Source organism: Rhea americana, unplaced genomic scaffold, assembly GCF_003343005.1.
Source record: "Rhea americana isolate MKP2758 unplaced genomic scaffold, rheAme1 scaffold_338, whole genome shotgun sequence".
Taxonomy (NCBI): domain Eukaryota; kingdom Metazoa; phylum Chordata; class Aves; order Rheiformes; family Rheidae; genus Rhea; species Rhea americana.
Genome location: NW_028186466.1, coordinates 691,903 through 704,206, shown reverse-complemented (window position 1 = coordinate 704,206; position 12,304 = coordinate 691,903). Strand labels below are relative to the sequence as shown.

General features: G+C 39.2%; 1 protein-coding gene across 1 annotated transcript; it reads right to left on the bottom strand.

Annotated features, from left to right (window-relative positions):
• Positions 1-1,793: 1,793 nt before the first annotated feature.
• Positions 1,794-6,342, bottom strand: LOC146592305 (uncharacterized). The gene is given in 4 exon segments (XM_085311277.1): positions 1,794-2,101; positions 2,182-2,283; positions 4,052-4,711; positions 6,264-6,342. Coding segments are annotated over 4 exon segments (1,149 nt in total).
• Positions 6,343-12,304: the final 5,962 nt, after the last annotated feature.

Genomic DNA, 12,304 nt, shown 5'->3' with positions numbered 1-12,304 from the left:
AGATAGAATGGAAGTACATAAGCACAACCTTAGATTCTCACTTCCTTCCCGTGGCTGAAAATATGTTTTAATAAATTTGTCCTTCAGCAAGCAGACTGAAGGTAGACTTTCCTGCCTGCAGAACTCTAATAGAGAGTGTGAGATTAATTCAAGTCTTTTTCCTCAAATACAGACATATCATTTTTTTTTCAGCATGCCTCAGAAGTAGACTAACATGGTTTAGGATACTAAACCTCCAAGCTCAACTTTGTTCCACCTACAACTGTTAGAGAAAACTGAATCTCCTCCAGTATCCTTGCCTCAAGTTGTGTCTCTAGCCAAACAACTCAGTTTGATTGTGCTCAGTTAATGGAAAACAACCCCAGCCTTTTACTACAAGTTCACTTTGAAGAAAACACTCTGTAAGATTTCACTCTCAAGTTGGCTTAAATGCATGTTTTACTGACTTAAGACTACTATGTGAAAAATCACACACTAGTTCATATTATGTGGACTTCCAATCTGCACTCACACAAAAAGAAACAGAGTTATGCCTGATCCCACAGTGTTTTATCTTTGAGCCAGAATCTGACATCATTGCACTGAGTATTACCAACTGGATCACTTGTTAAGAGAAGCAATGCTTTCCATTCATAAAATCCATATCAAATTGTATTAAGTAGTAACCATACATACTTTGAACAAGGCATTTTTTTGAAAAAAAAAAAAAGAAAACAAAAACAAAGTTCACAGAACAGAAGCTCAAGAACAAGATCCTGTTTGATGCACACACAAGTCCCAAACTTTCTTTATTGAACCAGCTCTCCAACAAAGGCAAATGATAATTGTTGCTTTGTTGCAGTTTGGAAACTCAAAGGCTCTGACACAACAACTAGCCTGTGTCACAGACAGAAACAAGAAGATAAAAAGGACTAATCCTTCTCAACAAAAGATGACATTTCCCACTGCAAATTTTACAAGATGGTGCATCTGAGTGTCCCTCCACCTCAGTAATTATTCACCTCAGTTCTACCTCTAATGAGCTAATACATTACAGTCAACATGTAGTAACCCAATAAGGTATGATGGACTATTTGGAAACAGATATAAGTGAAGATAGCTTTAAGGAAATGAACAAGGGTTCTATAACTCAAGTTGGCTTTTCCTCATGAAATTCTGGCAATCGAGGCAGATGTGATTTTTTTTTAAAAAAATCCTTTTTGTATTTTTATTAATGATCCTGGCCTGAGAGTCAGTAAAAGTCACCTAATTTAAAGCCTTCTTGAATTAAGGAAGCTTTTATAAACAGATGCTTGGAATAGAGGTGCTGTTAGATTTAATACCTTTATATAAAACATGTTGCTTACAGACTTCTACATAAAATAGATTTAAGAATTGCTTAAAGCATCTCTGATGATTTTTATCATTATCTTCAGCTCATTAGGAGAGGTCCAGTTAGCCAAGTATGTGTTAAACCTCAGTTAGAATAATATGCTTAAGTACTTAAGTTTTATACTGTAATCATATATGGATGTTCTACTTAACCATACCTCAGTGATAAAGATCTCTTGGGCTATCTTGACAAAATACATTACTGTCCAAAATCTATGCATGCCACAATGAAAGAATGAGCAATGAATTTGATGAGCTTCTGTTTGCTGATGCATGTGAATGAAGTCAAAGTCTGAGTGTCAGCATCCACAAAGGTAGTACAATTTCACAATTATAACAGAGAAATCGCACGTTTGAGAGAAAATAGTATAAAACAGTACTCACATTTGTTCACATTTGATATACTCATAGCAAAAAGTAGATCAAAAAGTTGTAGGAGCTGCAGGAAATTGAGAGCCTGAGAGCTGAGAGGCAGGGAGAATTTCAGGAGGAGACACTAGAGATAAAAGATTTTCAGTAAGGAGACTGCTGGGATTAAGAAGGGGAAAAGAGAGAGATGCCATTGCAGCTGCTTGTTGTCTTAGCAGGAGTCCCAAACTATAGACATTTGAAGTAATGAGATCATTGCCTAGGAGGAGTATATTCAGTTGTTTCTGAATTTCTTGAAGGACCTGCAGCCGACTTTGCTGATTCAGAAGAAGCATATCCATGTTTTCCCTCATTTTCTTCACTGTACAAAGAGAAGAGAATGTTAACGGGTGCAATGCAAAAATACCCCAGATGGCAATTTAGAAGCCTTTTTATACTTACACTCTTCATAAATAAGATTGGAGTGGCCCATCTCAAGTTTCTGTGTGCCACACCTTTGCTGTTCTTTATGATGTAGAGATGTAAATTCAGAATGGTTTGCATCTAAAAGGAGGATGGTTAAAGTCAAGGGCCCACTTCATCCCCAATTGCTACAGGACCATTTTAAATCTGTTTTCACACAATAAAAAGGCAATTCAATAATAACCCTTCCTCTCATCCACCTTCTAATCATAAAACTTAATTCAAGCCATTTGATGACTCAAAGTAAGCCAAATCAAATCAAAGATTGGGCAGGTACATTAACCTGAAATATTATGGAATTAGATTTCACTACAATCAACATATCTTCTTTACTACTATTCTCACTTGCACTCCAACAAACTTTAAAAGTTTTCTACTGCTTTAACCATGCTCCTCTCCCCCCCCCCACACACACACTTTGGGGAAAGGAGGAAGGAAAGCAGGAAGGGAGCCATTAAGGAATTAAAAAGCCAAGATATAGAAAAGCATATATAAGTTATATGTAAACCTCTTTTTTGAAATCATATCAGGTATAGAAATTAATTTTAACTCCTAATCCACACATCACAAAGCCAATAGAACTCATGCGTGATCATACAGGCAATTTTAGTATGAAGCTTCAAGTTATCTACAACATAGTAATAGTTACTTCAGAGTAAGTTAGGACACTTTTGTTTGAAGCAGGCATAGATTTAATTTGATATGATGTTTCTTACTGGCAAACTGCTAGGGTAATAATGAAACTATGTTCTTTCTTCTTGTGAATTAGGTAATTTTATATAAACTAAAAAGCTGTTAAAATAAGCCCTACAAGCGGGAAGTTCCATTTTTATGGCTCATTAGCTCAACTACCTCTCTGTACCTATGGACGAAGAGGTTTCCAAACCCAGATTAAGAATTCAGTTTTGCCATTGATATTATAATTTCATTAAAATAAAAGGCTTTCCTCCTCAGGAATTTTGTTAGAACCAGAAGAGGGGAAAACAAATAAAACAAACAAAAAAGAACACAGAAAAACCTCACACAGAACATGTCCTTCTCATTAGGCCTTGTGCCTAAATGTCTTGCTGTTACCTGATCTGGTGGTCAAAGCTCTAACACCATTAATTGTTCAGCCAGAAAAGTCCCATGAGTGGCCAGACAAAACCAAAGATTTAATGTTGAATCATTTTAGATCACATTATAAAGCAACTGCCTGTGTAAAGATTTAACAAAACAAAACCACAAAGTGTCTAATTCCACAATTTCTGGCCATTAAAAGAATATAGGATATTGCAAAATCCAGAAAATTCCCTACTTTAAGCAACCGCCTCACCTGAAAGCTTATACTACACTAAAAGTATTAAGAGATGGCCAGAAGGGACTTCCTGTTAGCAAGGGCACTTGTGCACAGGCAATGAAAAACTTTCCATCTTAGTTGGTAGTTCTATTCTGCTAGTCTTCATTAAATGTGGGAAACATTACTCACATATAATAAAATTAACTGCTACAGCTAACCAAGCCCCCAATTCAGAGCCTACATCCCTTCCTAAGCAGAGTATCTTGTTGCCTAAATGTTTACAAAGATAGGGCTGGGCATTGGGAAACTAGAAACCAGGAGTTAGTGGACTCAAGCCTCAGGCAGTCCTTGGGGAATACAAATTCTAAACTCTGGCATTTTCAAGGCACTTTTTCAAATGATGAAACAGATGTGTTTCATCAGGAAGGAGCAAAAACAGAACAAAAAAACATTACCCATCACAGAAGGGGGGAATGCAAGCATTTAGGAATGAATGGAATCAGCATCCACTACATCCCTTGTGAGTTTGTATAGCTTGAATTAAAACTCAATAGATCTTAACTTAGTTACCTGCTGTGTGTTCACTGAGTCTCTCTCTCAAATGATTTTTTTGATGTTTGATGAAGTTGGAGCACAGCCAGAAGCTATTTCCACACTCGGGACACCAATAGAGCTTTTCATCCATATGTATTCTCTGATGCTGGAGGAAAGCTGGGCTTCCACTGAAAGTTTTGCTGCACATGCCACAGGAAAAAGCTTTCTTTCCTGCATGGGTTTTACAGTGAGCAATAAGATTTGAGCTATGGCCAAAACTTTTCTCGCACTCTCTGCATTTGTAAGGCCTCTCTCCTGTGTGAACTCTCTCATGCACCACGAGGTTGGCCTTCCTGTTAAAGCTCTTCCCACAATCTAAACACTTGAAAGTGTTTTCTCCAGTGTGGATTTTAAGATGGTTCAAAAGAGTAGAGCTTCCCTTGAAGCTCTTTCCACACTCTGCACATTTGAGGGGTTTTTCTTCGGTGTGGGCTCTCTGACGATTATTGAGGACAGTTAGTTTCCTGGAGCCTCTTGCTTAGGAAGTGGCTTTATTACATCTCATTTTCTGTGGCTTTTGCAGACTGGCTGCCCTCCAGTCCAGACTATGGGCTTCAGGTAGCTGAGGCAGCATGTCCTGCTCAAGAGCTTCCTGGATGCCTCTCTCTACCTCATTTTCACTCAGAATGCAGGTTCCTGCTGGAATAAGTAGTGAATCTGACATGGCTCATTTCCCAAGATGAATAAATTTCTCTTTGTAAAATAACTGGAATCCAGTTGCACCACATTTCTCTTTCCCAAAGAGGAAGGGAAATTATGAAGACTGAGATAAGAAGGCAGGGAAAAAATGAAATRAGGAAGACGACAAGGGTAAAAACTAACATTCTCTACCTTCAGAAAATGCCAAACAAAGAAAAACAAGCAAAATGAAGAAAGGAAGAGAAAGTCTAAAATCTAGTTTTAGCTATCTGTCCCTGCAGATTTAGTCCAAAAGCTTCCTATCCTGCTAAGTTTGTTTTAAAACAGAGTTTTTAATATTATATGGTTGGAGAGAACAAAACAAAAACTTCTCTTAACCGTCACTGGGCAATATCAACAGGAAGATCTGGATGATTTTTTACTTGTGTTAAATAAGATTTACTTAAAAATTTTTAAACTACTTCTTACAGGCCAGCATGTCAGATTTTTTCATTCTATTTACCACAAAAGACAGCTGTAAAAATTATTATAGGAACACTGTATATTCATGCAGAAGTGAAGTGAGTTAAATCTTTGTGGCTAAAAATAGCAATAGTTAATTAATATCTCTTTCATATTTAGATCTAGTAAGTCATCTACTTGCAGTGACAAGCCAAATAAGCTGCACCCCAGGGAGGTTCACAGTAACACTCAATCACAGCTTTTTCTTTCTTAAAGAACGCCATTTATTTATTTCAACAATGATTATATTTGATCATGTGCCCCATAACAAGCTTTGGTTATCTTATTTTGACACTATTATATTTACATCACTTTAGTATTATCAGAATTACTAACATCACCTAATATGCACTTATCATCAACTTGACTTTTGCAAGTATCTAAGGATAGCAAATGCTGATAGCAACTTAGAAGTGCATTAACATACCTCATTTAGCATTAAAATATTCAGTTGCTCACACTCCACATACTTCAATTTAACATATTAGTTCTATTTACTCTGCTAGGAAAGAATAGGCTTTCTACGTCCAAGGCAAAACTCCACAGTACATTTTCAGACTTGTGTCTATGAGAGCTCTAAAGAGACTAAGAAGTGGCAGCAGCCTGCTCAGAAAGGACGAAGATTGCTTGTTGTAGGAGCAGGAAAGGTTATTTTCTTACTCTACAACCAACCAGCTCTTGCAGCGGCCCATGCAGTAACCCCAGGGCTTTAACAGTGAAATGGGAACCAGAACAACCCTTCATTGCCATCAAAAGGTATTTTTGGGGAGTCAAATACTTCAGATGCTGCATCTCACACTTTTTTTTTTTTATCTGTGGAAAAAGGCTGAGAACTACTTCTGCTCTCCTTCATTCCAAACAGACCACATATTCTTATTTTAAAACAGTTGCTATAGACCCACAGCAAATAGAAAGGCCAGCCTAGCATGCTATACACATCTTTCCAAACTAGGGCAGAGCAGACAGCCAAGAAGAAGTGTCCTGAGCACTACTGACAGAGTCTTAAGCTTTTCCCTCTGTGATTTAACTAGCAGAGATTACTTCTCACCTGTACAGGGCCCTCCTGCAAGCTCACTCTTTGCAGCCTCCTGGAGTTGAGAAAACAGAGGCTCTACTGCTAGTTCCATCTAGAAAGGGAGAGGAGAGCTGGCACGTGCAACCTTTTCCTGCAGAGCTGGGAGCAGAGTAGGAGTTGGGAGAGGAAGGCATGGGTGCAATGCATTCTGCCAGTACCAACAGGCTGTATTAACAAGGTCAAATTTACACATTTAAATGAGGATGAGAATTTGGTAGAAAGATCTTAAGTTTAGTGACTTAGATTCTGGTGAGTTCAGTCAAGATACCAGAAACAGTAAAAGGCAGCAGTACCTAACCATGGTCTTTTTTTTAATACAGATAAGCCTTTGCTAAGCAGCAAAGGCTCCTACCTCCCAGCATAGCAGCCTGCTTCCCTCCCAGACTCAACACCTTGTACTCCTTCCAAATGCATACTGCATCCCCCTCTGCTAGTTTCCCCCCTTCCTTCTATGACCAGTCCATTCCTGCCTAAAAGCCTCTGAAAAGTATCTCAACTTATACTGTAACCTGCTTTGAAGAAAGAGAGTGAATATAATAACCCTCCAGCAGCAACCTATCTGTTCCCACCCCAGCCCATATTTTCAATGGAACTTCACTCTCAGCTCTAGCACATGCAAGGCTGGGGCAGCTGCTCTTCCCCAGCCCACTACARGATCTTTTCAGGGACAGTGCTGAGGCAAGGGCAGGCAGTAATTTGTACTGGGGGAGTGACAGCTCCATACCTCCCACATTAGCCCCAAGGCCAGTGGCTTGGGGAGCTTGTGGGAAACTGGCTTGTGAGGGGTTGGCTTGATCCTGCAGGTGCATGCTGGGTTCCAGTTGTGCATGCAGCTCCTCAGCCTCTGCCACAAGGTCCTTTGCAACCAGCTAGGACATGCAGTGTTTCCAGCACAGCCAGAGCAGGAAAACCACTCACTTATCTGTTCCTGCAGAGTCTTTCTCAGCTTGCAGACAGCTCTGCCTGTTGTGACACCGTGAGGCTTTGAGCCTCCAGGAAAGGGCCAGGGCTAGCCCTTGCTGCTTCCCCTGCTGGCTGGGAGAGCATGGGGAAGGCCCCCTGGCTCCTTGCAAGGAGTGGCAGAGCTCCCTACCTCCTTTCTAGTGGTGCTGATAGCAGTATAGTGATTCTTGCCTCTTTAACTTTCCCTTGAATTTACTCTTTGTTATTGTCTCCTAAAAATACAATGGAGGCACTTACTCAGTTTTTCCAGAGTCTGTCTTGGATGCTGTCTGATAACTTGATGTTCTCATTACATTGCACTCTTTCTGATGAGGCTTACTTATTTCATTCACCTGCCATGTCTCTTCTGATCCCTATTATGCAATCTCTCTGAGAGCAGGATTATTTACTCACTACATGTACAGCATAAAGCTTATTTTATGCATTACACAAACAGCACAGAGCATAAATGACATTCTGATTCYTGTTTGAGGCTTGTCAGTATTGTGCAAGCAGAAATGTTAACTTTTCATGATCAGCGCATATGCATCGTGTTGGTGTAGCTTTACAAGGTAAGAAAGGAAGACAAAGAGGAAGACTCGTCTCGTATTCAGAGGCAGAGAACACATTGCAGCTACTTTCACAAAGAGATGGTTCTCAAAACTTGAGCTCAGAAAGAGGTGTAGCAATTACTCTTTTGTACTGCTTGTGGAGCTTCATGAATTAATTGCCTGCTAATTTTCATGGCCATGTTCCTTCCCTTCTACCTCTCCCCTTCCCTCCTACTCCCTTGCCATCAGACTCAAGCAATGGGTGAAGTAATGGCTATGCTGGGAGGCATCACCCTTTGGTGTGTGTTACACTTCACATCCTTTCCACAAGCTCAGTGCATTAGTCACGCCTCTCTAACAGCACACAGTTCCATTAAATATTCCTGGATGGATGATGTTTTTCAGACTTGCACATGCTGCAAAGGTCATGCTGCAGACTAAGAGTGGAAAAGGGCAAGAAAAGAGACTCTTTCCTGGGTTTTTGATAGAGCTTCATTCACAAGCTTTTCCACAGAGCAAGATCAAGTCTAGAGAGCTGGTCTTTATCACAGTTTAAATAACAGCCTGTATTTCGACTCCACTATTTCATCTCCAGGAACACCTCTGTGAGCTGATTTGGTATCTTCACAGCAGCACCCATAAACTGTACAAATCCAAAAGAACAAGGAGAATAGCTGGAAATTGCTGCTCCCTTTTTTCCAAAGATATGGGACTCTATGTCCCAGCTGCCCTTTCATGTCAAATTCTAAGCCCTACTGAGGAGTGGAGTATTGCTTTTCCTACAGTGGCAGTCAATGATTTCACTGAACCTCATTTATATACCATCAAAAAAATCAAAAGCCTAGTGAGCAAGGTGGGCTGTCTTTCCATTCATCTGTAGAAAGAAAATATTCTGCACATGCACTTTATAAAAGAATATTGTTTTTGGTTTCCATGGCTATTCCTTTTCAAAGGACCCTTAAAGTTTGTCAAATTTGATATATTCCCCAAAAGTATTTCAGTTTTGTTAAAATGGTTTTTAGTAAAAAATAAACTCTCTTGTTAAAAACTCTTTTGTTTAATTATATTTGAGAGTCAGACATAATCCCACAACTTCAAAAATTAAGTAAAAACTTAAAATATAATATTTGCTTGCAAAACCACAAGGGTTAAATAATACTCTCTTCAACCATAGTACTTATTCCTCTCATTTTAAGTGAAAGATTTAAGGAATTCTCCCAGAAGCCAGTTCACCTTACTCTCAAGGTCTTCAGAGGAAGACTGAAGGTCCTTCCTTCCTTCCTCCCTTGCTTCCTCCTAACTAGAAGCCTTTTCTTCTCTTAATATTCCTCTGTTTTTCTTTCTGAAGGGCCTTTGGCCACCATAACAGGGTCTGATCCTAGGCTGCCACTGATTCCACAAGTTTGAAGCCAAATTAAATAAAATGAAGTTTAATGGCACAGGTGCAGTAATTACAGCTCGAGCTGGGTGCCTCTGGAGGGGGACCCCCAACAATCCAGTTCCAAGGCATTTACACCCTTACAGTCTAAATTCCCCACCTCACGTGATAGTCTGGAAACAATCATAATACTAGGATTTGAGGTCTTCTCTTTCTTCATTGACTCCTTTCATTGTCTCCAAGCAGGTCGTTTTCTAGCTTCTGCTGGCAGTTGTGACTGTCTTGAACCGGTTCTGGGGCCCCTTATGGCCTGAGATTTTAGCAATAAGCGAAAGTTTACAGTTTATGGCCAAATTCTAGACAGCCCTAGTCCAACCTTTTTCAACATTACAGAACACCTCTTCACAGAGAAATAAAGCAGACATTATGAAGGACAAATCATCATTCACAATTTGGAGAATCGATCCAAGAGTGATCTCAAAGAAGTGATGGCCAATGAGGAGATAACAGAAAAGTTCATTTTAAATTAAATACACAAATTTTAAACTTAGCTGAAATAAAAAAAACCTCACTATGATTAAAAAGAAATACTGCCCAGCTGCGCCAAGTGCAGCCTCTGTGGGCAAAGGTCCCATTTCAGGAGTCATGTTAAGAGCCCTAATATGCAACCAGGTGCAATCACAACAGACTCCCTTCCTGGAATGTGCAGGATTCTGGGATGTAATGGGTTCTGTTTCAACAATTAGAACAATTGCTATGTATTTATCCTTTGTTTCTGGAACCTAAATTATAAAGCAGAGACAAAACTAAGTTACAACTCATACTATCTTCTCTGATGAAAAGCCAGAATGGCTGCTTTTCCATCTCATCGGTAGTGCAGAGCTATTTGGAAGGAGCAGATGCCCAGTGACTCACTGGCACCTCTGTCAAGTCACCTGACAGTAACAAATATATCAGTTTGATTTCAGTCATTTCTTTCCTAAAATGAAGGTCAGGTTAGGCCAGAATAATTTGTTTTTCACTTAAAAATTCAGTAGTTCAGTCTAATTTTAGCTGTAATGTATAAATGAAACATCAGGTGGGGATCTACTATTGCAAGATATTTCTACTATAATAGCTTCTCAGTGACTCTGTATAGGACCAAGACATGACTGTGCTTTTGGTACTATACAAATACAAAAAAAATGATGCTTTCTGCTACTAACAAGCTGCAGTCTAGAGTAGCATTAACACTAGTTCTCAAATAGAAAACTACTCTCATATGCCATGAAATTTAGCATAATTTATTGTATATTTTTGCCATATTCTAACTGAATATAGCTTAAATTTCAGGTATCCAAAATCTTCCCACACATTCCCATCACATTCCCAAGGAAACCAAGAAATTACACCAAGTATGCCTATAAACAGTACAGCTATTTGAGTAGCTACTTAAAAACATTTGAAAATTTGTAATGTATGAGTAATTGGAAAAGCATCAAAGGAGTTTAAGATTACAATTAAAGCATGATTCACGCCATTTACTCCATGCATTTTGGTGTTGGTAGTATATCATACATACATACATTTGGCAGGCTCCCTGATTTTGAGGATTTCCTTGTTTTACATGGWAGAATAATGAAGTGAATTTCTCAAATGCAAATGATCTGGTTCTTGGTGATTGCAAACCATGGATAGGAGATTCTACCATGGGAAGCACAACTTCAGAAAAAGACTTTAGAAGTCATGATGAATATTAACAAATTATAAGCACCTTTGGTGATCCTGTCTGTGGTGAAAAGGCCTACACAATCCACAGAGGTATGAACAGAGAAACACTGCATAAAACAAAAGATGTATTCACCCAGTATTTGTTACTCAGACAATTAGTACTGCAATAATAGATTAGCTATTGGATTTGAAGAAAGAACTAATACAAAGAAATCCCTTGGCTTGTATTAAGCAGGGAGTCAAACTACCCTAGCCATCCTTTCTGCCCCCCCCCCCCAAAATACCCTGTGACACAGAGTACCCTGTGGGGTACCCTGCTGGTACCTCACCGAATCAATGGACATATTCGTAAATAAAAGATATCAGAACCTTGCAGGCTTGAATAAACATTAGCAGGGGAAGAAGACACATCTAGGAGACAGTAAGTAGGTGAAAAGACGGAATAATGGAAGTTCTGCCTTCAAGAAACAAGGAGTGAAGGCTAGAGATTTTGTGGCCAGCTGGGAGTTTCTCGTTTAAAAGAATCAGAAAGAGTTCCCAGCACCAATGAACAAATACTTCCTTGCAGGAGCAATGCTTACCCACCAGAAAGTTTGGGACAGCCAATCTTGCGTGTGCTACAAGAGATATAGGAGTTAATTTGGCACACATTCTGTAAATTAATAATAATTCATTAAATTAAATAAGTAAACAAACTAACAGAAAACTGTTCCTCAATGAATCTAGTCATTCAAATTTGATTTAGCAGAAATTTAACAAGAAATGTTAACAAGAAATAACACTTGTGTTAAGGACTAATTTTACTGAAAAGCAGAGAATTCAATTACCAATTCATATAGAAAGAAGTTGCTTCAAATGTATGAAGGAGTAATTATTTCAGAAGAGGGCATTTTTAACCCACATGGAAAATATTTCAGTTCTACCATAAAACAAGTTGAAAAGACTGATTTAATATCTTCCAAATCTGCCACCTTCTGGTCAATCTACAAAACAATGTTTCAGCTGAATGCAGACGGACACAATACCCAGTCTTGCAAGCACTGTCAGGATAGCTACATCAGGATCCACTCATATATCATAGTATAGATAAGAAATCAGCTGAGGCATCCAGCAGCCCCTATTAGTGGGCAAATGTCAGGGTCAGTGTTGTGGGACCCACTCTGCAGGATTATAACACTATTGATATGTGCTACCAGTCTTGCATATAGAAAAGGCACAAATTGTTGCCCTAATAACACTATTCATAACCACAGAGGAGATAAATGCTTCCTACAGGAAGCATGGGATGCTTCCTACAGGTTCTGGCGTGCCAGATCCACTTTCCTGCTCTGCCAGTGATACCTTGTATAAGCTGCTTAGTGCCAGAGCCACTGAAAATTAAGTGCCTGTCATTTGTTGACTTGATGCAGCTGAATCTTAGCCTCTGTTCCTCA